Raw genomic sequence first — 24,088 nt, 5'->3', positions numbered from 1 at the left:
GAGGACGCGGCTGGGGATGCCGTCTGTGTTGGCAGCCTTGCGAGGGTTAACACGTTTAAATGTTTTACTCACGTTGGCCACGTAGGAGAGCCCATTGGGCTTTGTCAGTGGCACTGTATTGTCCTCAAAGCGAGGACAGAAGTTGTTTAAATATGTCTGGGAGCAAGACGACGTTGGCAACGGGGCTGGTTTTCTTTTTGTAATCCGTGATTGACTGTAGACCCCGCCACAAAATGGAGTCATGGTCACGGAAGTTCAAGTAGCAATGATCCAGAATCCTAGCAGCCCGTGTCACGCATTCGATATGCTGATCGAAATTAGGATGTCTCGTTCTCAGGTTAGCTTTGTTAAAATCCCTGGGTGCAATAAATGCAGTTTCAGGATACGGTTTCCATACAGTCCAGTGAAATTCTTTCAGAAAATGTTTTATGGGTACATAATCACAAAAGGCCAAATATTGACATTGCCCAATCCTACTGGCACACCAGATCTGTCCAACAAACTTTTAAAAAATATATATATAAAGAAAAATGTTATTCTGAGAACCAGGGTTTGGTAGGGACAAAAGGCACAAACACAGAGAAAGGCTCTCTTTTCACTGTTGCTGTACTATCAACATCGTGGCCATCAAAGGGTCAGTCACTTTTGATACAGGGTAGTAGTCGCTTCACTGTCTAATCATCCATCTCAAACAGTTTCACCAAACCTCTACTCGAGTATCCCCAACCAGTTCCACTTATTTGGGTTATTCCAGCATTAACGCACCTGAATGAACTGGTCAATCAATCACAGCCCTTGAATAAGTGGGCCTAGTTTCGGGACCCATCTGTATGTAGAGTAATGGGAATGGCATTTGTGAAATCTTAACTATTTTGCTACAACTGCTGAGACGTACCTGTGACATGAGCAGATAGAGCTTGCCGTGCAGCTTGGACAGCTTGTGGAACATCTTGACTCTACTCTCAATCACGTGGTACAGCACTCCCAGCTGAAACACCAGGTCTGGCAACTGGTACAGAGGATTGAAACACACATAAATCAGTATTTATGAAAGCATTATTCCTTGGATTTGTTTAAATGAAGATTAAATGTTGGCCCGGTCATTCTATCAATAACAATCTCAGTATAACTAATTTCTCAAGAGCTAGGAATTCAAAACTCAAGACTCAACTCCCCGATGATTTGAGGGATACTGTTTTTTATTTTTATGTAACCTTTAACTAGGCAAGTCAGTTAAGAACAAATTCTTATTTACATTGATGGCCTACCGGGGAACAGTGGGTTACCTGCCTTATTCAAGGGCAGAAAGACAGATTTGTACCTCGTCAGCTCGGGTATTCGATCCAGCAACCTTTGTTACTGGCCCGACATTGTAACCACTAGGCTACCTGCAGAGTAACAGTATTGCTGCTATTCATTCTGCTGATCAAGCCATGTTTTAGACCTGAAGCTTGAAGGCGCTACACGAAGACACCCATAGATAAACTCACAGAGGCTAAGTAGGAGGTGTGCTGCATGAGAACAGCCCTGAGCCATCGCACCATCAGCACTGCCCTGTAGTGCAAAAGGGAAGAGAGGAGAGGAGTTAAGGGTGCAGTTTAGGCAACAAGATCAGGGGATTTAGAAATGACCGCCAATTGATTTGACTAAAACGGCCCAAAAAGGTAATATTGATGTTAAGCTAAAGACACGGAACAAAATGGTAAATGGTATTACAGATTAATTCCTGACCCAAAAAAATACATTTTTCAGCACAAAATTGACACTCTTAATTTTTGCATCAATGTAGAGAAATATAAAAATTCATCATGTGAATGCTGATATTGAAATCGGACCATATCTGATTCGAAGGTGTTCACTTACGTGTATGGATGCCCTTGCATTCTCTTGGTGATCTCCTCCACCAATGGCAAGACGGCAGGGAGTGGTAACAGTGCAACTGTTTTCTTTATCAAGTTGTCCTTCCGGGTGTTTAACACTTTCTGTGGGGCGGAGGAGAGACCAATATCAGAAGAGACCAATAGTTAGGCGCTATTAAGAATGTAAATTCTAAATTGATGTCAATTACAATAAGGAGTCAGAGATGTCTTGGATCTTACTGTCCAATGATTTAAGGAATTGTTTTAAGGTCAAACAAAGGATCATGTTACTTGATAATGAATTTTAAAACATACATACACTTGATTTAAAAAATGTATTTGTCCTTACTGCCAAAAGCATTGAGTAACAGATTCACTACATGGAACAGACAGCACATCACCCCCCCCAAAAAATCTAGCCAATATCTGAGAGAAGGTCAGGACACATTGGAATTGGACATGTATTTACCACTTATTTTGGTCACTAAACAGTCTCCATATACTGTATACTCCCATTAATGTTTGACTGGTACCGGGGGGCCTTCATACCAGTCTTGTGGGAGTCCTAGAGTGGTCTGTAATACCCAACCCCTCCGGTCTCAGCTTTGTCTTTATGCTACATTAATTTGGGCGTCGGGGTGCTAGGGTCAGTCTGTTATATCTGGAGTATTTCTCCTGTCTTATCCGGAGTGAATTTAAGTATGCTCTCTAAATCTTTTTCTGAGGACCTAGGACTATGCCTCAGGACAACCTGGCCTGATGACTCCTTGCTGTCCAGGGTCCACCTAGCCGTGCTGCTGTTCCAGTTTCAACTGTTCTGCCTGCGGCTATGGAACCCTGGCCTGTTCACCGGACATGCTACATGTCCCAGACCTGCTGTTTTCAGAGACAACAGAAGCGGTAGAGATACTCTCAATGACCGACTATGAAAAACCAACACATTTACTCCTGAGGTGCTGACCTGGTGCACCCACTCCACTGATTATTATTAGACCCTGCTGGTTATCTATGAACATCTTGGCCATGTTCTGTTATAATCTCCACCAGGCACAGCCAGAAAAGGACTGGCCACCCCTCAAGGTTTTACCCTTTCTAGGGAGTTTTACCTAGACACCGTGCTTCTACACCTGCATTTCTTGCTGTTTGGGGTTATAGGCTGAGTTTCTGTACAGCCCTTTGTGACATCAGCTGATGAAAGAACGGCTTCATAAATAAATTTGATTGAGCAAAACTACCAACATGTAGAGTAAAGGCCAAAAGTTTAAAAACACTCATTCAGGGGTTCTTTAATTGTACTATTTTCTACATCCGTTCGGAAGCTACAAACTCAGATCACTAGCTTAAACTGACAGATTTGTATGGGATTATTGTATTATGCTAATTAGACTTCCACATGGGTGCAGACAAACCAAAAGAGAACGTATGGCAGTGTGTATAGCTAGTGACTTACGGTAGCCCATATACAGTTGAAGTCGGAAGTTTACATACACTTAGATTGGACTCATTAAAACTTTCAACAATTCCACAAATTTCTTGTTAACAAACTATAGTTTTGGCAAGTCGGTTAGAACATCTACTTTGTGCATGACGCAAGTCATTTTTCCAACGATTTTTTCACTTATAATTCCCTGTATCACAATTCCAGTGGGTCAGAAGTTTACATACACTAAGTTGACTGTGCCTTTAAACAGCTTGGAAAATTCCAGAAAATGTCATCATGGCATTAGAAGCTTCTGATAGGCTAATTGACATTATTTGAGTCAATTGGAGGTGTACCTGTGGATGTATTTCAAGGCCTACCTTCAAACTCAGTGCCTCTTAGCTTGACATCAAAAAATCAAAAGAAATCAGCCAAAACTTCAGAAACAAAATTGTAGACCTCCACAAGTCTGATTGATCCTTGGGAGCAATTTCCAAATTCCTGAAGGTAACACGTTCATCTGTACAAACAATAGTACAAAAGTATAAATACCATGGGACCACGCAGCTGTCATACCCTTCAGGAAAGAGGTGTTCTGTCTCCTAGAACTTATTGGTGCGAAAAGTGCAAATCAATCCCAGAACAGCAAAGGACATTGTGAAGACGGAGGAAACGGGTATAAAAAAAATCTTTATCCATAGTAAAACGAGTCCTATATCGACATAACCTGAAAGGCCGCTCAGCAAGGAAGAAGCCACTGCTCCAAAACGTCCATAAAAAAGCCAGACTACGGTTTGCAACTGCACATGGGGAAAATCGTACTTGAGGAATGTCCTCTGGTCTGATGAAACAAAAATAGAACTGTTTGACCATAATGATCACCGTTATGTTAGGTGAAAAAAGGGGGAGAATTGCAAGCTGAAGAACACCATCCCAATCGTGAAGCACGTGGGTGGCAGCATCATGTTGTGGGGGTGCTTTGCTGCAGGAGTGACTGGTGCACGTCACAAAATAGATTGCATGTAGAGGAAAATTTGGTGGATATACTGAAGCAACATCTCAAGACAGTCAGGAAGTTAAAGCTTGGTCGCAAATAGGTCTTCCAAATGAACAATGATCCCAAGCATACTTCCAAAGTTGTGGCAAAATGGCTTAAGGACAACAAAGTCAAGGTATTGGAGTGGCCATCGCCAAGTCCTGACCTCAATCCTACAGAAAAGTTGTGGGATGAACTGAAAAAGCGTGTGTGAGCAAGGCCTACAAACCTGACTCAGTTACCCCAGCTCTGTCAGGAGGAATGGGCCAAAATTCACCCAACTTATTGTGGGAAGCTTGTGAAAGGCTACCCGAAACATTTGACCCAAATTAAACAATTTAAAGGCAATGCTAGCAAACACTAATTGAGTGTATGTAAACTTCTGACCCACTGGGAATGTGATGAAATAAATAAAAGCTGAAATAAGTCACTACTATTATTCCGACATTTCACATTAAAATAAAGTAGTGACCCTAACTGACCTGCGACTAAGATTAAAAGTCAGGAATTGTGAAAAACTGAGTTGAAATGTATTTGGCTAAGGTGTATGTAAACTTCTGACTTCAACTGTATACACAAAGAAAAGGGTACACTCACATTGAGGATGCTGATGTCCTTGCTCTCCAGGCCCTGCACCAGCAGCACAGCATAGTTGTCCGTCTGCAGAGAAGGGGCCTCCTTGACACCCTTCTCAGGTGACATCTTAATCTTGCCCAGTCGCTCCTCTATTGACATCTGAAGAAGAAAAGGATGAGTGGCAGTGAGCGTAAACGTAGTTAAATGAGGGTGGCAACACGGCAACAGTCTGCAGCTAACAGATATGAGGGAAGAGCAATATAGTATTGTTTTTGCTGTGCTACAATGTATTCACTCATCCATTGACTGGGTAAGTCACAGGACAGCGTTCACCCTTAAGCGAGTGAACAGACACTTTCGCATGGTGACTGATTGCATTTACTACTGACAGAGTGACAATTCTACCATTCTACCATTCTACCAAGCCACAAACAGGTCCTCAGTAGTGCAGTTGGTAGAGCATGGTGCTTGCAACGCCAGTATAGCTGGTTAAATTGACGGGATCACCCGTGTGTAAAATGTACGTACGCATTACTAAGTCCCTTTGGATAAAAAAAAAATGAAGTCTTAAGGAATATATTAGGGATGCAACTACTCACCGGTCGCCGATTCAAATGATTAAATATACACAAACCAATCGAAATGTAGAATGTGGTGGTCAGAAAAATAGATTCACAATGCATCTGTTGACAGCCATTGCGCTACAAGTAAAATTTAGCCTGCCAAACAACCCCAGGGAATATCAGTAGCCCAGCTTTGCACACTGCTTTGCACACTACTCTATTCTAGATCATACAATATGCATATTATTATTACTATTGGATAGAAAACACTAGTTTCTAAAACTGTTTGAATTATATCTGTGAGTAAAACAACTCATTTGGCAGCAAACTTCGAGACGAAGTGAAAATTCTGAAAACGAGGCTCTGTTTCAGGGCCTGCCTATTCAATTGCCTTATATTTATCGATATACATGCACTTCATACGCCTTCCACTAAATGTCAACAGGCAGTGGAAGGTGGAATGGGGTGTCTAGCTTGATCTGAGGTCGAACAAGAGCTTTGAGTGGCAGGTCAGGAATTTAATTTGTCTACCAAGGCGCGAGGCGGAGCTCGACATTAGCTTCTGAAAAGCTTTCGGTTTACACGGCGAATATCTCCGGCTCTGATTTTATTTGATACATGTTATAATAACATCATAAAGTAGTTTTTTTCAACCGAGTTTTATCAGTTTATTCAACGTTTATTGGGACTGAGTTCCCCATTCTTTGCGTCAAGAGAGGGTCGGAACGTTATCAACATTGGCTAGCATTGTGGCGCGAATTCGACAGAACAAAAGGACATTCTAAAACCAAACAACGATTTATTCTGGACCAAGGACTCCTTGTACAAGATTCTGATGGAAGCTCGGCAAAAGTAAGAACAATTTGATGTTATTTCGTATTTCAGTGGAAAATGTTGATTCCTATTCTCCGCCGTTTTGGCGAGCACTGTCTCACAATAACGCAAGCTGTTTGTTATGGTAAAGTTATTTTAAAAATCTAACACGGCGGTTGCATTTAGAACCAGTGTATTTTTCATTTTCCATACAACAAGTATTTTTATGTAAAGTTTATGATGAGTTCTTTGGTCAGATTAGGTGAGTGTCCAAAATATCTTTGGAGATTCTGTGGAATCGATGCTATGTATTCACAATGTATAATCAGGATTTGTAGCTCTAAATATGCACATTTTTTAACAAAACATAAGTGTATTGTATAACCTGATGTTATAAGACTGTCATCTGATTAAGTTGTTTCTTGGTTAGTGACTAATTATATGTGATAGCTACCTATGCAGTAGAAACATGGTGAAAATATGCGGTTGAGTCTTTGGCTATTATGGTTTGCTAATATAAATACATAGTGTTTTCGCTGTAAAACATTTTAAAAGTCGGAAATGATGGCTGGACTCACAAGATGTTTATCTTTCATTTGCTGTATTGGACTTGTGATTTCATGAAAATTATATTATATGATATCCCTGTCCCGTTAAGCTGACAAGCCTAGCCTAGCCTTTTTGATGAGGATGCTCCCGGATCCGGGATGGGTATCACTGAAAGGTTAATGTGTACGTGGCCTTAACAGGTACTCTTACCCTACCTGCTGAACAGGGCTTACAATAGATTTGATTTCTCAGGTTTACCATCAGCAATAGCTTTGGTAGTTTTGCTTTAAACAAAGAGTATAGGGTCCTTCTTAGATACGGGGTTAAGTTGATAATTTCATTAGGAGGACAGCATTCACTTCAGAAGGCACACTGCAGAGCCAAAGCAGGAGAACAGAAGCTCACTAAACTTCCAAACCATTTGATTTTGAGATGCGGGTGAAATCCAAAGTTGTGCTATATATTCATTGGCTATGTCATAACTCATTTGTAAAAGATACATATTGATACATTACATGCTCAAATTCAAAATGACAATTAGTGGGTGATGCCGATTTCAGAACCAAAGAGGCTGGAAATTACATTGGCATTGTCCATTTTGGACTTCAGTGAGTTGTTTTTTTAGCTGTTCGGGCACAATTTGTTCTGGAGGCAAACTGAAGTCAGTAGGTTAAAAAGCTAGATTAAGTCGGTGATTGGTAAACATCAGCGATTCTTAATGAAGTTGTCATTCAACAAGACTCGTTTCAAAGCAAATTTTCACATTGAAAAATACTGCAAACATTTTTAGTTAAATGTAAAATTGCGCGACTATGATCTCCTTGATAAAAATGTCAATGAATGAGATTTCTTGAGTGAATTCTGACTATTTTGACGAGGTGTATACTGGCTACGGCGTCTCAAATGGACAAACCATACCGTCACCGCTATTTTTCTAGTTTTTCCAAAGCACAGTTCTTAACGGAGTATGCGATCACACTCGTTTGGTTAGGCGCCAGCCCAACTGAAGTATGCAGATGCTTTAACAAGGAACTGCTGTCGTGTGCCGATTGATCCTCGTTGATCATTAGCACAAATCACAATTCCGCAGGTGTTTGCATCTTTTGATTTTCTGAAAGTGGGGGTATATTTGGCCGATAGACTTGCAAAGATACGCGATGGAGCTACCGCCCTGCTTCCGCTTCTCGTTCCAGTACCTTCAGACGCCTTCCCCGGAACTTTATCGAGCATCTGACACAATTACACAAGATTTAAGTTCTGGGTTTTAGAGATGACTTCAAATATTAATCTTTAGTCAAGGTTTTTATGGCTATCGCCAACAGAGTTGAGGGGCAAGTTGGAACCATGTATTTTTGAGCAAGAAACACTCCGTGTTAAACCTTGAAAGGCCTAGTTGGTCTTGGTTGAGGTTTATGCAAGACAATATACCTCTTTGGCATCTGTGCCCTTTCTCTTCTCGGATCCCAGGCCTCCTTTGATCGGTGCTTGGTGACCGGGAAGTCCAGGGACTAGAACTTTGCTCTTGGCGTTACCTAATGGGGTTTTCACCTGCAACAAGAGAGTATGTGACTATTTTTCCATTTTTAACCAAACAAACCACTCAACTTCAATGACCCATTCCCCAATCAACATGTACATTGGAAAATAACAAAGCAAGCTTTCAGGGATGTGTTTAAACTCATGCTGATATTTTCACTAAGTTAATTGAGCAACGCAACAGTAGTGTGTCATACCACTGGTTCAGTTGCTCAGAACAGTAAATTAAACTAAATGGCCGCCGCTGGGAATTACCTTGGAGACGGTGGTTTCCATGTTGAGGGAGAGGGTGGTGTGGACATCACGGGTCAGGCAAACATGTCTCTCTGCCGTATTCACCTCCTTAAGGAGGGGGGAAGGGAGGGGACAGTCAATTACAGTAAAATTAATTGAACTATAAAGCACTATACATTTTTATAATTATCTCTGCTGTGTTACAACGTATTCACTCCTCCGTTGACTGGGTGAGGCACAGGACAGCACTAGCCGCAAGGAAGGAGTGAAACGATACTCGGTCAGTAGTATGAAGTAGTAAGACAATGTCTGTGCGTAATGGCAGGAAGGGACAGGGGGATACCTAGTCAGTTGAACAACTGAACACATTCTATTGAAATGTGTCGTCTGCATTTAACCCCACAGGAAGCATTCTGCAGAACATTCCGTCGGGTCTACGTACTCACACTTTGCCTCTAACCTAAAAATGTGTGGCGAAGTGTACAAACCAAAAACATTCCTAAAGTGTTACCTGTATATTGAAAAGCCAATATGACGCTCAAGTCAGGGACATTGCTAGAGTTTTGTCATCAGCCTAGATTTAAAATAACCATTTATTAGCTAGAATGTTCAACTGTGAAAGTCGTTGAAAGGTTAGAATAATTGCGCACTGGAGTAAACAACACATGTATTGAATTGAACTCACCACTCTCTCCATGACAGGCTGCAAGTGGTTGCCGTAGGCCAGCAGCAGGCTGTGGTTGTCTGTGGTGAGGGCCGCGGCCAACAGGGGAACGGGGACGGGGCTGTCCTCCACCCCAGTCATCTGCACTGTACACAACGGGGACAGGGGCTTCTTACAGGGCCTAGAGAGGAAACAATTATTTTCATTAATGAACATGACATAAGTATCAAAGAAGTGTACCATGTAATGTGTACCAACACTATAATTACAGAACTAGAACAATGTATCAGTTGTCAGTACTATATAATAATTTATAAATACTGCACAGATGTTAAATTAAGCTTGATCAATGAAAAACACCCGCTGTGTGAATACTGTGGGCTCCCGGGTGGCACAGCGGTCTAAGGCACTGCATCTCAGTGATAGAGGCGTCAGTACAGACACCCTGGTTCAAATCCAGGCTGCATCACAACCGGCCGTGATTGTGAATAGGGCGGCCCAGCGTCGTCAGGGTTTGGCTGTCATTGTAAATAAGAATGTTCTTAACTGACTTACCTAGTTAAATAAAGGTTCAATAAAAATAAGGTGTATTTAAATAATGGTTTGGTCGCCACTTGATGGGATTCAAGAGTGATAGATTGTTCCCTTCACCCTACTAAAATTACCAATTGTCGTAAGTCTGTGCCCATAGCATGAACCAGCCTTTTCCCTCACTGAATAGAGATGACTGGGATGAATATGGACTCGTTCACTCTTCCCCTGCCAGATATAAGACTCAGTGCCATAAGAGAGACAGTGCCTTGCCCAGTGACAGGGTAATATTATGTGCCAGTAAATCAACTTGAACACGAGGATGAGGGTTTTTAGACTCACCCGTTCAAAAGATGCTCAAAGAGATGAAGCTGTCCGTCTTTACATACCACCGCTAGCCTCACCGCCTAAGAGAAGGAGAAATTGGATTAGGCATGTTTCTTAGCGGTCCAATCCCAAATCAGCCCCCACACCATTGTCTTAGACAACCTGCACACCCAGTTAAGGAATGTCTTGAACCAAGGGAGGCACAAGAGAGCTTGGTCAACCACCACCTCCCCTCTAACAAATGATAGGTTCATTTGTCCCCTTAGGTCTCATCTTAGTCATTTGGCCAGATCACACCGTGCTGACGATGGGAGAGATTTGCACAGGGGGGTAAAACGAAAGCCCTCCACAGCCAGTGCTCCTAAGCGCGATACTGTTTATCACTGGGAATGTTTGGCTAACTTCAGCTGGCACTTGTTTAGGCAAAACTGGCACACTACTCCAAATAACCTCCAGTGAAGCACAGTCTCACCTCGTCCTTGCTGCTGGAGGTGAGGAGGTCTATGTGGTGAGGCTCGTCCGTCAGGTTGAAGGACACCACCGAGTTCCTGTCCTTGCCGTCCTCCCGGACTTGCCTGAGGGGTGGATAGACGGACATGAATATGTAGCATATACACAGCACACGAGTCAGCCCAAAGACAAACCAGTTGGCTTTGCTTTGTTCATTTAACCTTGAGTTATTGATAGCAAGTGAACACTAGAAATCAAAATGTTTGTTCTTTATTCAATCAGGCTGTCAAGACAAATGACAGGTCTGTTTATTGTTGTATTTTGAAGAAACTTTGACACGACACTTCATATCACATGCAACACAATAAAACAACCCCTGTGTATTGTGGGTCTATTGAGAGAAGCGCTGTGGCGTTCCGTACTCACCACACGCTGAGGAGTCGGTCTTGGGCCGCGCCGGAGAGGAAGTAGAGGCCGTTACTATCCGGGGGACGCGTGGTGGCGAAGCGCAGGGTAGTCACAGCTGTGGCGTGACCTGTGAACTTCTGATGGAGGAGGGAGAAGACAGGTGGGAGGTGTAAGTTGAGAAAACATCTTGATCCAAAGATAGGGGAGTCTGAGGTAATCACTGAACTGGCTCATGTTCATTAGGGCACACAATGAAAAAGGCTGACGAAGAGGTGGTCCTCTTATTGGCATTGTCCAGGTACTACACCTGAGCGGCTTACTTCTTTTCTTCCATTTGGTGACAACTGAACACGACCCAATTACTCATGCTTATGGATCTCGGTTTGAATTTGACTGTTACAAGTGTGTAAATTCACCTGCTACATGGAAATATAAGTGGAAGGACCTTAGGCCTGTCAGCTACCCTGCATAATAGCGTGACAAATTCATGTGAAAGTCGACCACGGAACTGCTGCGTATGTGGTCTGGGCAGGACCCACTTACTAAAAGCTAAATTTATGCTTGATCATAAAATGTGGTACGAGGCTTTGTATGGAGGGTGTGAGGTCAAATCAAGCTCCAAACCCCATGGCTGAGCGCCTCAAATGTTATAACAATGCAGAGGGCTCCATATTGACATGATTGGTTGACAGTAGGTGTGGACGGGAGGTCCTGTACAAACACGCTTCCTTGACAAGTAGTAGTAGTATGAACGCCCTGACTTCTGCAGAGGCCGTATGACCGTAAATGATGCACGGCCAATGCAGACATCAGATTGACCAAGCAGTGCCTTTTACCCGGTACACCTCCTTGGTCTCGAGGTCCCACATCTTGATGGTATGTCCCGCTGAGAGCAGCAGCTTGCCATCCGGACTCACACACAGACTGGTCACTGAGGCACGATCAGCTTTCCACTTACTGTGGAGAAGAAAAGATTATGGGCCTTCTGTAAAATATAGGAAGAAAACCAAAATTCCAACCCTTTCATTCATCTCCAAACATTCTTACAGTGTGGGGGGGGGGGGGGGGGGGGGATATCCGATGACTGAAACTTAGGTCAATCTCAGATCGATTGTCTGGGGCCAAGTTGACCTCCCCTTTCATGCAAGAAAGTCATCACCATTTTGCTTTTCGGGAAAGAGGATCATATGTACATTTAACAGAGTTAATCCAATTCCAGTCTCCTTGCTTAAGGGGTCTGGGGTCCTCCCCAGGATCTGAGAAGCTCAGTTCTGGTGACTTTTTAGAGGGACATTCATTCTACTCCCAACTGAATGAAAATAAAACACCGACACCATGTAAAATACAATTTCCACCTCCAAAAATGAGACTAATAACAATGGCTTTTAACACATTGGACCATGCATATAGCCTATGAAGTCTATATCAGGGGTATTTAACGCTTACCCTACGAGGCCCAGAACCTTCTGGTTTTTGGTTCTACCTGATAATTAATTGCACCCACCTGGTATCCAAGGTCTAAAATCAGTCCCTGATTACAGCGTTGGGATGAAAAAAAGCTGTGGAACTTTTTTCAGGGTCCAGAGTTAAATATGAGGGTCTATAGCAGGGCTCTCCAACCCTGTTACTGGAGAGCTACCCTTATGTAGGTTCACCCCAACCATAGTTGTAACTAACCTGATTGATCTTATCAAACAGCTAATTAATAGAACCATGTGCACTAGATTAGGGTTGGAATGAAAACCTACAGGATGGTAGTGCTCCAGGAACAGTGTTGGAGACCACTGGTCTATATTAATAAATGTTCTATAAAGCAATAAGAATCAGCTGTAACTCAACTGATGGAGCATAGTAGCTATAAAATACACTGCATTTTCCCATTGACACAACATCCTGATTTTTATTACTATACAGGAATAATTACACGCTTTATTTTAATCTAATACACGTTTCCCTCCCTATGGCCCTTGAAACTTGAATGCGCCTCGAGAAGAATATTTCTCACAGAACACACAATAAGGCAAATAGTTAAATAAGTCAACTATTCTACTATGGGATTGACAGATTTTGTTGTAAAACTTCTTTGGGATAGGGGGCAGCATTTTCACGTTTGGATGAAAAGCGTTCCCAGAGTAAACTGCATGCTACTCAGGCCCAGTTGAAAATATATGCATATTATTAGTAGATTTGAATAGAAAACACTGAAGTTTCTAAAACTGTTTGAATGATGTCTGTGAGTATAACAGAACTCATATGGCAGGCGAAAACCTGAGAAAAATCCAACCAGGAAGTGGGAAATCTGAGGTTTGTAGTTTTTCAACTCATCGCCTAACGAATATACAGTGTCTATGGGGTCATATTGCACTTCCTAAGGCTTCCACTAGATGTCAGTCTTTAGAACATTGTTTGATGCGTCACAGTAAAGGAGGGGGAATGGGAGCTGAATGAGTCAGAGGTCTGCCAGAGTGGCATGAGCTGACCATGCGCGTTCACGAGAGAGCGACCTGCGTTCCATTGCAATTCTAAAGACAAAGGAATTCTCCGGTTAGAACATTGAAGATTTGTTAAAAACATCCTAAAGATTGATTCTATACATCGTTTGATATGTTTCTACAGACTAACGGAACTTTTTCACTTATCGCCTGGACCTAGTGATCGCACGTCGTGAATTTGGATTTGTGAACTCAAGGAGCGAACAACAAGGATGTATTTGGACATAAATGATGGACTTTATCGAACTAAACAAACATTTGTGGAACTGGGATTCCTGGGAGTGCATTCTGATGAAGATCAAAGGTAAGTGAATATTTATAATGCTATTTCTGACTTCTGTTGATTCCTCAACATGGCGGGTATATGTCTGGCTTGTTTTGGGCTCTGAGCGCCGTACTCAGATTGCACGGTTTGCTTTTTTCCGTAAAGCTTTTTTGAAATCTGACAAAGCGGTTGCATTAAGGAGTAGTATATTTATAATTCTGTGCATAATACTTGTATCTTTTATCTAAGTTTATTATGAGTATTTCTGTAAATTGATGTGGCTCTGTGCAAATTCACGGGATGTTTTGGAGGCAAAGCCAAATGTAAACTGAGATTTTTGGATATAAATATGAACTTGATCGAACAAAACATACTTGTATTGTGTAACATGTTGTCCCGGGTGTGTCATCTGATGAAGAATATCAAAGGTTAGTCATTGATGTTCTCTATTTCTGCTTTTTGTGACTCCTCTTTGGTTGGAAAATGGCGGTATGCTTTCTGTGACTAGTTGCTGACCTAACATGATATGTTGTGCTTTCGCCAAAAGGCCTTTTTATCCCACTAATAATATGCATATATTAGCAACTGGGACTGAGTAGCAGGCAGTTAACTCCAGGCACGCTTTTCATCCAAACGTGAAAATGCTGCCCCCTATCCATATTAAGATAACATTACATGGCAAAAAAGGCAACACTGAAAAGTTGCATCTTGAGTGATTAAGTATAGGCTTTGAATTACTTTGCCAGTTGTTAGAGTAGGCTCATGGAAGTCTGGCTACCTACTTAAAAATGTAAATCAGGTAGACTCGCCATCAGACTTGAAATGCACATTGGATTGTGAATGTAACACATTCCTACAGCGAGAGAAATACGCGGTGCAAAACCGACCTTTCATCAACACAGAAGGTGTTACTGCTGAGCCATGGAGGACTGTCGCAGAGAAGACGCTTTCTGGTTTAAACCACAGTTTTAAAGGGACATTTGATTTCCCCCACCACCGGTACCCACCAGCGCGCCTTGCCCGTTTGTAGGTCCCACTCTACGATGTGTGTGTCGTCTGAGCCACTGTACAGCAGGCAGTCCTCAGGGTGCCACTGCACACAGTTCACCCCGCCACTGTGACCTCCGTCCTGGGAAAGAGCAGAGGTCAACTATGATCTTTGATACTGTGATAGAACATTGAGAAATTATTCATAGGGTTCACAATTGGAAAAACAGTATCAGATGTTTCACTAACTTCATGGTATCCGATATGCACGATTGAGGGTAAAAACGTTATTGTGAAATGAAATGTTACGGCAGCATATTATAGTACATAGAATAAAGTACTAGGCTTGGGTAGCATACCATATCTCCTGGTATTTAGAAAAAGCCACAGGATGGTTTAAGTTTAATAAATGTGAATATTTGTAGCTACTTTTTAAGTAAATACCTGCAGTGCAATACGTTAGGAGATGCATATAATGTTCTTCATTTCACCTGTCACATTATGAAGATTACGCTAATCCAGTCAAGTGGTGTTTGTTTACTATCACACAACTACGAGAGTCGGGAGCACCAGGTGATCTAATTACAACATGGAATTCCCAACTAAATGTTTGCAAGCTACATACATCTTACAACTACTAAATTAAGTGTCTAAAATGTGTCAAATGCTCTGCAGTTGTGCACTTGGTTAGCACATTTTGTAGATAGTTACCTAGCTATGGGGTTGGCTTCTTCCAAAATCAAGCATTCGCTAGGTAACAACACTTGGTGCCTTGCTGGATTAAGAGCCTTACCAGCTAATATTTGTTTTGTGCATTCAGGAAACTAGCATTGTTGTGAATTTTATAGTTTAGGCCAGACATCGTAAAAAATGTTAGCAATGCATTCATTGGCATTTATTTAACATTCTCTATGGGATTTTGGCATTGCTAACATGTCGGATTACAGAGTATAAGTATGGGTTGAAAACAGCACCCCTTATGTTCAGTGGCGGTGTTACCAAATATCCCAGTATGGAACAAGGCTGATATGAAGTTTTGACAATCTGGTCATCGCCCAAACCTAAAAAGTACCACTTCCGACCATTTTGTTCTATTACGCAAGCAACATTTTTTATTTTACAAGACAATATGGTCTAATAGAAGTTCTCAATTGTATGATTTTTGGTACTGCCCAAATGGTCAGAGACGGTGGTACCACATCCCACTCCTTACCAGTGTACAGTGCAGTGCTCCCTTCACTGTGCTGTAGATGATAACGCTGCCCGCAGCCGTGCCCAGAGCCAACAGGTCCACCTGATTCTCCACCTGTCCTGCATCCGATTTCCTCTTCTTCCGTTGAGGGCCCTCCTGTAATACAAATACCCATTAGTCAATATTAACTATTAAATTCACATTTTTAACTGACTGATAAAACTAAGGACACCGTTAATTTTCCTTGGTGCAACACTTGAGCTGTTTTGCTGGTCATGTAACCAGAGGGATATAGATTGTTGAGTGACTTTGGGTAGAATCTACCCCAGTATCTGTGCATTAGAAATGTTGATGATGAGTATGCGAGAAGCTCTGGTTCTTACCCCCATTAAACAAAATAAATGTGTTTCTCAAAATATGAAATTTCACTGAGCCACAACCTAAATTTACTCCTGTTACTACCCGTATGTACTTCCAAAAATTGTCTAAAATATAAATGTACAAGCAACTAAGAAAATAAAAAAAAATTCGGTGCTTCCAATGTATTGAGCCAGTGTAGACTTCTGACCAACCTCCCACTCAACGTCAACAAAACAAAGGAGATGATCGTGGACTTCAGGAAAAAGCAGAGGGAACACCCCCCTATCCTATCAAAGGGACAGCAGTGGAAAAAGTGGAACGTTGTAAGTTCCTCGGCATACACATCACGGACAAACTGAAATGGTCCACCAACACAGACATTCTCATAAAGATGGCGCAATATCGCCTCAACCTCGGGACACTGAAGGAATTTGGCTCGTCAACCAAAACGGGGCAGCAGGTAGCCTAATGGTTAGAGTGTTGGGCCAGTAACCGAAAGGTTGCTAGATCAAATCCCAAAGCTGACAACGTAAAAATCTCTAGTTCTGCCCCTGAACAAGGTAGTTAACCAACTGTTCATAGGCCATCATTGTAAATAAGAATGTGTTCTTAACTGACTTGCCTAGTTAAATAAAAGGTTTAATAAAAAAATGTAACATTTAAAAACCCGGACAAACTTCCTGCCTTGCTGTATCACAGCCTGGTATGGCAACTGCACCTCCCTCAACCACAAAGCTCTCCAGCGGGTGGTGCGGTCTGCACAACACATCACCGGGGTCAAACTACCTGCCCTCCATGAAACCTACAGCACCCGATGTCACAGGAAGGCCAAAAATCATCCGAGCCACTGCCATCCAGATGGCCAGGTCAGTACAGGTGCATCAAAGCTGGGACAGAGACTGAAAAACAGCTTCTATAGCAAGGCCATCAGACTGCTAAACAGCAATCACTAACTCAGAGGATGCTGCCTACATTGAGACCCAATCACAGGACACTTTAATAAATGGATCACTAGTCACTTTAAACGATGCCACATTAACAATAATTACATATCTTACATTACATGTATATACTGTATTTTATACCATCTACTGCACCTTGCCTATACCGCTCGGCCATCGCTCATCCATATACTTATAGGTACATATTCTCATTCACCCCTTTATATTTGTCTGTATTAGATAGTTGTTAGGGAATGTTAGATATGTATTTCGCTACACTCGCATTAACATCTGCTAACCACACGCATAGGACCAGTAGAATTTGATTTGACCTGTGCATGGTGACTGATTTACATTGTGGGTGCTGAAACGTCCTTTATCGGTTGCTTGTAAATGTGTATCTAGACTTTTTTTTTGTAAGTACATGTCAGTTGTAACAGGAGTAAATGTTGATAGTTGCTCGAGGAAATTCCATATTTTGGTGAGTATCAAACTTATTTTGACATTGAAGGCTTGCAGAGCTGTCAAATGGAAGTTTGAGGCGGGGCTTCATGGGTGTTAGTAGCCATGAAATACTCATAGTCGACATCGCTTACAGGTAACCCTTGCATTGACAGGAAGCCGAAATCATAGTAACTAGACCACAACAGAACTGCAAAATCACTAATTTGTCAAAACTGTATCTTATTGTTGACACTTCAAACCATGTCACTTGAGTAGCCATCCCCCTACTTAGCTACACGTTTAAAGTAAAAAGGGTGTTTTCTAGATTCATATTAAACGGAGTAAGGTTACAGATTTGTGAAAAGTGCCCCTCGTCAGAACTCTTCGATTTAAAGTTATTTCCGTAGCAGGTACGGCGAGCTTTTTCGATAACCCTACCCCCTTTCCTAACTTCAACCGGTTTCCTAACCTGCTACGTTATTTATCCTAACCTGGTGCTTAAATTATCCTAACCTAAAAAGTCACTTCGGTATCGAAGTGGCGTGAAGTGTTTCCTATCTGACACGTAAAGGAAACGTTAGCTAGTTAATGGTAAACGTGGTCGAGACAAAAGCATTACGGTGGTAAAATCCAATGATATAAAAAATAAGACTAAGCAAACAACTCCGCAGTCGTGTATTGTTGTTATACGTTAGAGGGGTACGAAAAATAACGTTACAAAATTGGATTTGGAAATCAAAATCTGCGTCACATGGTGAATAGATAGCTAACGTTAGCTAGCTGTTCTAATCTAGCCAACTAACCCTTTACGGTTCTCTAATTACATTTGTTTAGTATTTGAAAATTCAACTGTTCTTACTATATGGATTTGTTTAATTTATTAGTTGTTCTTAGTCTGAATCAAGACACATTCAAGGAACTCGTGGCAATTTGGGGCTACCACCATGTGCAACAAACATGTGCGTCCAGCAGGACGTGAGGTAGCTAACGTTAGTTTCAACAAGCTAAACGTGGCAAATACAACACCACACTTAACAGAATTGTAAACAACTTAAGGTTTAATTCCATCACAAGTAGATATAATGACGTAATCCTAAATGCATTTATTTGATTAAGTTATCAGAAAGTTGTTTTATTAGCAGGAACGCCTGGGCCTATGCCTCCCCCGACACATACCTTGGCCTTTCGGCATGGTCCCCAAGATATGCAGGTACAAGTTGCACTCAAGTGTGCTGAAGGCACGTATTCTTGATTAAGTGTTTTAATATCTGTGTTCCAAATACGAAGTCTGCCATCCTGAGCACATAAAGCAAGGTATTGACGTGACTTTGGAGAAAAAACACAGGGTAGCCCCAACGAAAAACTACCTCCATCAGCCGCCATTATTGAACCAATGTCTGCGTGGATTGCCAAGAACCACGTGTTTATTGCCCACAGAGCAGGCGCGTTGGTGCATCAGTTTGAGACTTTTCATTGGTTACTCTGAGATTTCTGGGGCGTGGTTAGAATTAAAATGGTGAAAAATGGCCGGAGATATGTATTCAATGACGAAGAAAGAGTACACGCTGTGTTCGAATACCCACAATAACAAACTGTATACTTAATGAGTTCATTTTAGTATAATGTAAAATAACGTTATCCTTTCAGTTGAGCATACTACAGCTACGCCTTTCTACCGGAAATTGATGCTGTTGCTATGCAACCTCTTGCTAGCTTGCTAGCATAACAAATTACTAGCTATACATTTTACATGTGTTTGTAAATTCAATCTGGAGTGCCAGAGTGCGCTCTTGGCGTTCGTAAAGATTGTCCGTTCATAAATTCAGAGCGTTTCCCCCTTGGAGCGTTCAGAGCGCACATTGGGCGCTCTGGCGGAGGAGTAGGATTGATCCGAGCATTCTGACCATCACAACAAGCTAAATGGTTAGCTACTTCGACACAAATGATAGAACATCTCAATGACAATTTTACTGACCCTATCAGAGCTGGACAGGCTGTTTTCATGTTATCCAGAGCGTTGATGACTAACTGTGCTGCAGGCAAAAAATGTAATTCGTTTTTTCCTCCTAAGGTTACTGACACCGGACATATTCAACTGGTGTTGAGCATTCGTAAAATCGTCAGTTATGCTGCGCTCTGGCACACAGCGATTTATGTCCATTGAGAACGCACTATACCTAACAAGAATGAGTTGAATAATGAAGTTAATAAACGTTGGGTTGTTAAGTAAGATATCATATAGTTTATATACTGGCAAGTTCGATGTATTAGTAACCAACTGACGTTAGGTAACTGTTACGTAACGTTAGCTAACTAACATACCTGTACCTAGTACTGCTGTAATGATAATCATTGTGGTGTGTAAGGTTAGCGAAATCCAAAAATGGTCAGCCAACATTACGTGTAGCTTAAGTTATTTAAAAAAAATCATTACTTTATTACATTGCTCAACATGTCATAATTAGTTAAAGCAATAAATTTGTATCCGATCTCGTCCATCACACTTCGGCTCCATATTTTCCGCCATTTTCTTCAAATCTGAAAACGATGAAGCCACGCCCATTTTCGGAAGAATTGCATTCTGGGCCCAAAAAGAATGGAAATAGTGTCCACTGCTTAGCATACTTCGGGGGCGTTCCAAACACTTAAGACACCCTATCCCCTCAACCCTTAAATTAAGTGGACACTTCTGATGACGTCTGACGAGTATACACAAATGTAAATTTACAAACAAAAAAACACATTTTCTTACCCTACAAAAATAAATTGAACTGTATTTTAAGACAGTTAAATACTCTACTAACAAAAAAGCTGTTAGAATTGTAAGTGCATGTATGTCCCTTAAGGTCCTTGTGTAATTGTAATGTGATATTGTACCCCCTAGCTCAATTGTCCATTGTATATAATCTATATATACTTGTGTTCCCTCATTTACTTTCTGTATTGATTTGTTGTTAATTAAACATTTAAAAATAAAAAAGTGGAAAAAAAGTATGGAACGCCGCCTTTGCATGTCAAAAAAGACACAAATAAGCTTGTTGACCAATCAGGACCTGAATATGACTGCACGTCACATACATTTAACGCGTTCATAAATGTTTTACGTAGTTATTACTCATTGATTATACTTTCACTCATATTTCATGTCACAACGATTCATGATACGTATGCTATGATGCTGGTAAACGCGCACCTACAGTGCTGGTCATTAAAAAAAGCTAGCTAGCTCATGATGCAAACAATGTTCTTCCCCCAAAACATAGCAAAAATACACTCTGTTTCAGTAGCTATAGTTAGCAAGCTAACTATCTAGCTTGGTGTCATCATCTAAAATAACCCACATTTTCTTATTTGATCACTGAAGCTAGCCACAATAAGGAATAGCCACAACAGTGGACTTTGCGGTTAGCTTTCAAAATAAGTGTCATTGACAGTGATGCAAATGAATACAAATAGTAGAATTATGACATAATTGAATAGATCATGCTAAACGAGTTTGAAATGTTATATAAAATCAACAAAATACAATTTGTTAATTTGACAAAAATCTGTTTAAATCACACTAGACGTATTAGACTTTAGAATTGCATGAGGGGCATACTTATTTCACTGTACAGCATTTTTATAAATAAAAAATAATAATATATATATAACCTTTATTTAACTAGGCAAGTCAGTTAAGAACAAATTCTTATTTACAATGACGGCCTATGAACAGTGGGTTAACTGCCTTGTTCAGGGGCAGAACGACAGATTTTTTACCTTGGCATCTCGGGGATTCGATCTAGCAAACATTCGGTTACTGGCCCAACGATGTAACCACTAGCCTAACCTATGGATTGTGGATCAATGACATGGGGTATCAGTCTACTCAATGACACCCAGAGAACATTAGTGTTGTAGCTCTTATTGTGGGATTCTAAAAGAACTGTGAATTGAGCCACATTTATTGTCAACCTATTGAACACTATTCCAGAGGAAAAACAATACTGCGTGGATGTTTTGGAGTCTGATAACTCTGAGGACTTTGGGAAAAAGTATCTTGGGTATTGAGTAGACTGATAACGCATTTCATTGATCCCCAATCCTTAGGTAAAGCTGCACAGTGCAATATGAATGTCAATACACACAATAGGCTGACTCGGGAGGTGCTTTCACACAGTCAAGGTACCTCAATAAGAGCTACACCGCTAATATTTGCGTAAACTCTTCACAGTTGGGTTCTGTGGGTGTCACCGAGTAGACTGATACCCCATTTCATTGCTTCACATTCCAACATTGTTTGACATTATCTAGTCTAAATGTGGCATGATTCCACCAATTGTAACCTTCTGCATCACTTTCAAATAGGTACTTTTATTTTGAAGGCAAACAGCAAATTCCAATATTGTGCCCATTTGTTAGTGTGGCTAGCTTCATAACACATAACCCGGTCCGGTCGAGCCTCATGAAGCTAGCTGGCTGCTTATAACGTTAGCGTTGGGCAACAGGGTTTAGTAGCTGGCTAGCTATTTATTTTCATGAACTGAAGTTTTACATTTTAATAGGCTAACAACAAGTGGCTACCTAGCTAATACCAGAAGTTGCAGTCCAGCAGAACATTCTAGAATTAAACTGTGTTATTTGACGTGTCAAATTAAAAGCTTATTTAACGTGTCAAATAGTGTTATTCGATGTGTATCTTTTTTGACACGCAACGACCTGAACACCGTTCCGTAGACAAGGGGCGTGGGAGGAATGTGGGTGCTCAAGATGGCGGCATGAGAGGGTGTAACATTTCAAGCTGAGGAACAATTTGACAGGCTGACTACACCGCTCGTGTCACGTGCGCAAGTGTTGCAAAATAAATTTAGACATACATGTTATTCAATTATTGCGCCAACGAGCGTCTGCGTTGCCAAGGGCTAAAATAGAAGTCAGTTCTATTTCTGACGCAGATCGCGTTGCAAGTCCTGCCTCTCCCATCTCCTCATTGGTTTATAGAAGCTGGTACCCACGTGCCATCTCCTCATTGGTTATACCCACGTGCCATCTCCTCATTGGTTAAACCCACGTGGGTGACTGAAAGACTAACAAGGTCAGTGCCGGTGGAGAGCGGTTCAATTGTTGTGACGAAGGCTTCAGGGTTCCCAAGAAAGTCCAACAAGCGCCAGGACCGTCTCCTAAAGTTGATTCAGCTGCCTGATCGGGGCATCACCAGTACAGAGCTTGCTCAGGAATGGCAGCAGGCAGGTGTGAGTGCATCTGCACGCACAGTGAGGCAAAGAGTTTTGGAGGATGGCCTGATGTCAAGAAGGGCAGCAAAGAAGCCACTTCTCTCCAGGAAAAACATCAGGGACAGACTGATATTCTGCAAAAGCTACAGGGATTGGACTGCTGAGGACAGGGGTAAAGTTATTTTCTCTGATGAATCCCCTTTCCGATTGTTTGGGGCATCCGGAAAAAGCTTGTCCGGAGAAGACAAGGTGAGCGCTACCATCAGTCCTGTGTCATGCCAACAGTAAAGCATCCTGAGACCGTTCATGTGCGGGGTTGCTTCTCAGCCAAGGGAGTAGGCTCACTCACAATTGTGCCTAAGAACACAGCCATGAATAAAGAATGGTACCAACACATCCTCTGAGAGCAACTTCTCCTAACCATCCAGGAACAGTTTGGTGACGAACAATGCCGTTTCCAGCATGATGGAGCACTTTGCCATAAGGCAAAAGTGATAACTAAGTGGCTCGGGGAACAAAACATTGATATTTTGGGACCATGGCCAGGAAACCCCCCAGACCTTAATCCCATTGAAAACTTGTGGTCACTCCTCAAGAGGCGGGTGGACAAACAAAACCCCACAAATTCTGACAAACTCCAAGCATTGATTATGCAAGAATGGGCTGCCATCAGTCAGGGTGTGGCCCAGAAGTTAATTGACAGCATGCCAGGGCGGATTGCAGAGGTCTTGAAAAAGAAGGGTCAAAACTGTAAATATTGACTCTTTGCATCAACTTCATGTAATTGTCAATAAAAGCCTTTGACACTTATGAGTTGCTTGTAACTATACTTCAGTATTCCATAGTAACATCTGACAAAAATATCTAAAGACACTGAGGCAGAAGACTTTGTGAAAATTAATATTTGTTTAATTCTCAAAACTTTTGGCCATGACTGTACACTTAGTATTACTTTCTTAACTACAGTATACATATCTCCCTGGCATTGTACATTATTTATGCAGCAGCATACAATACATTTTTGCACTCACCGTTGTGCTGTGTTCACTTGAACAGGAAGGTGGCGGGGAGGTCCTTCTTGTGGGCAAATTTTTTTTTGTCTTGAAACTTTGTCATTAAAGTCTGGCATTCTCTGCATTTATGTTGCTTTCAAGACAATAATTATTTTATTATTTAATAATTATTTAATCAGCACCATCTACTGGTAAAAAGAAATTACGGCAGC

General features: G+C 41.5%; 1 protein-coding gene across 1 annotated transcript in view; it reads right to left on the bottom strand.

Annotated features, from left to right (window-relative positions):
• The window catches only part of wdr43 (WD repeat domain 43), a 30,891-nt gene extending 11,826 nt beyond the window's left edge, over nucleotides 1-19,065 (bottom strand). Inside the window, exons 1-14 of the mRNA XM_055899196.1 lie at nucleotides 18,824-19,065; nucleotides 15,924-16,058; nucleotides 14,731-14,852; nucleotides 11,803-11,923; nucleotides 10,985-11,103; nucleotides 10,581-10,683; nucleotides 10,124-10,188; nucleotides 9,272-9,431; nucleotides 8,608-8,694; nucleotides 8,245-8,364; nucleotides 4,913-5,050; nucleotides 1,864-1,982; nucleotides 1,491-1,554; nucleotides 896-1,009 (exon numbers count right to left, since the gene is read on the bottom strand). Coding sequence (XP_055755171.1) covers nucleotides 896-1,009; nucleotides 1,491-1,554; nucleotides 1,864-1,982; nucleotides 4,913-5,050; nucleotides 8,245-8,364; nucleotides 8,608-8,694; nucleotides 9,272-9,431; nucleotides 10,124-10,188; nucleotides 10,581-10,683; nucleotides 10,985-11,103; nucleotides 11,803-11,923; nucleotides 14,731-14,852; nucleotides 15,924-16,058; nucleotides 18,824-19,030 — 1,674 coding nt within the window. The 5' untranslated portion in view covers nucleotides 19,031-19,065. The remainder of the gene's footprint in view (nucleotides 1-895; nucleotides 1,010-1,490; nucleotides 1,555-1,863; nucleotides 1,983-4,912; nucleotides 5,051-8,244; nucleotides 8,365-8,607; nucleotides 8,695-9,271; nucleotides 9,432-10,123; nucleotides 10,189-10,580; nucleotides 10,684-10,984; nucleotides 11,104-11,802; nucleotides 11,924-14,730; nucleotides 14,853-15,923; nucleotides 16,059-18,823) is intronic.
• Nucleotides 19,066-24,088: the final 5,023 nt, after the last annotated feature.

Source organism: Salvelinus fontinalis, chromosome 35, assembly GCF_029448725.1.
Source record: "Salvelinus fontinalis isolate EN_2023a chromosome 35, ASM2944872v1, whole genome shotgun sequence".
Lineage (NCBI taxonomy): Eukaryota > Metazoa > Chordata > Actinopteri > Salmoniformes > Salmonidae > Salvelinus > Salvelinus fontinalis.
Note: the sequence above shows the minus strand (reverse complement) of the source record. Positions and strands in the feature narration are given on the sequence as shown.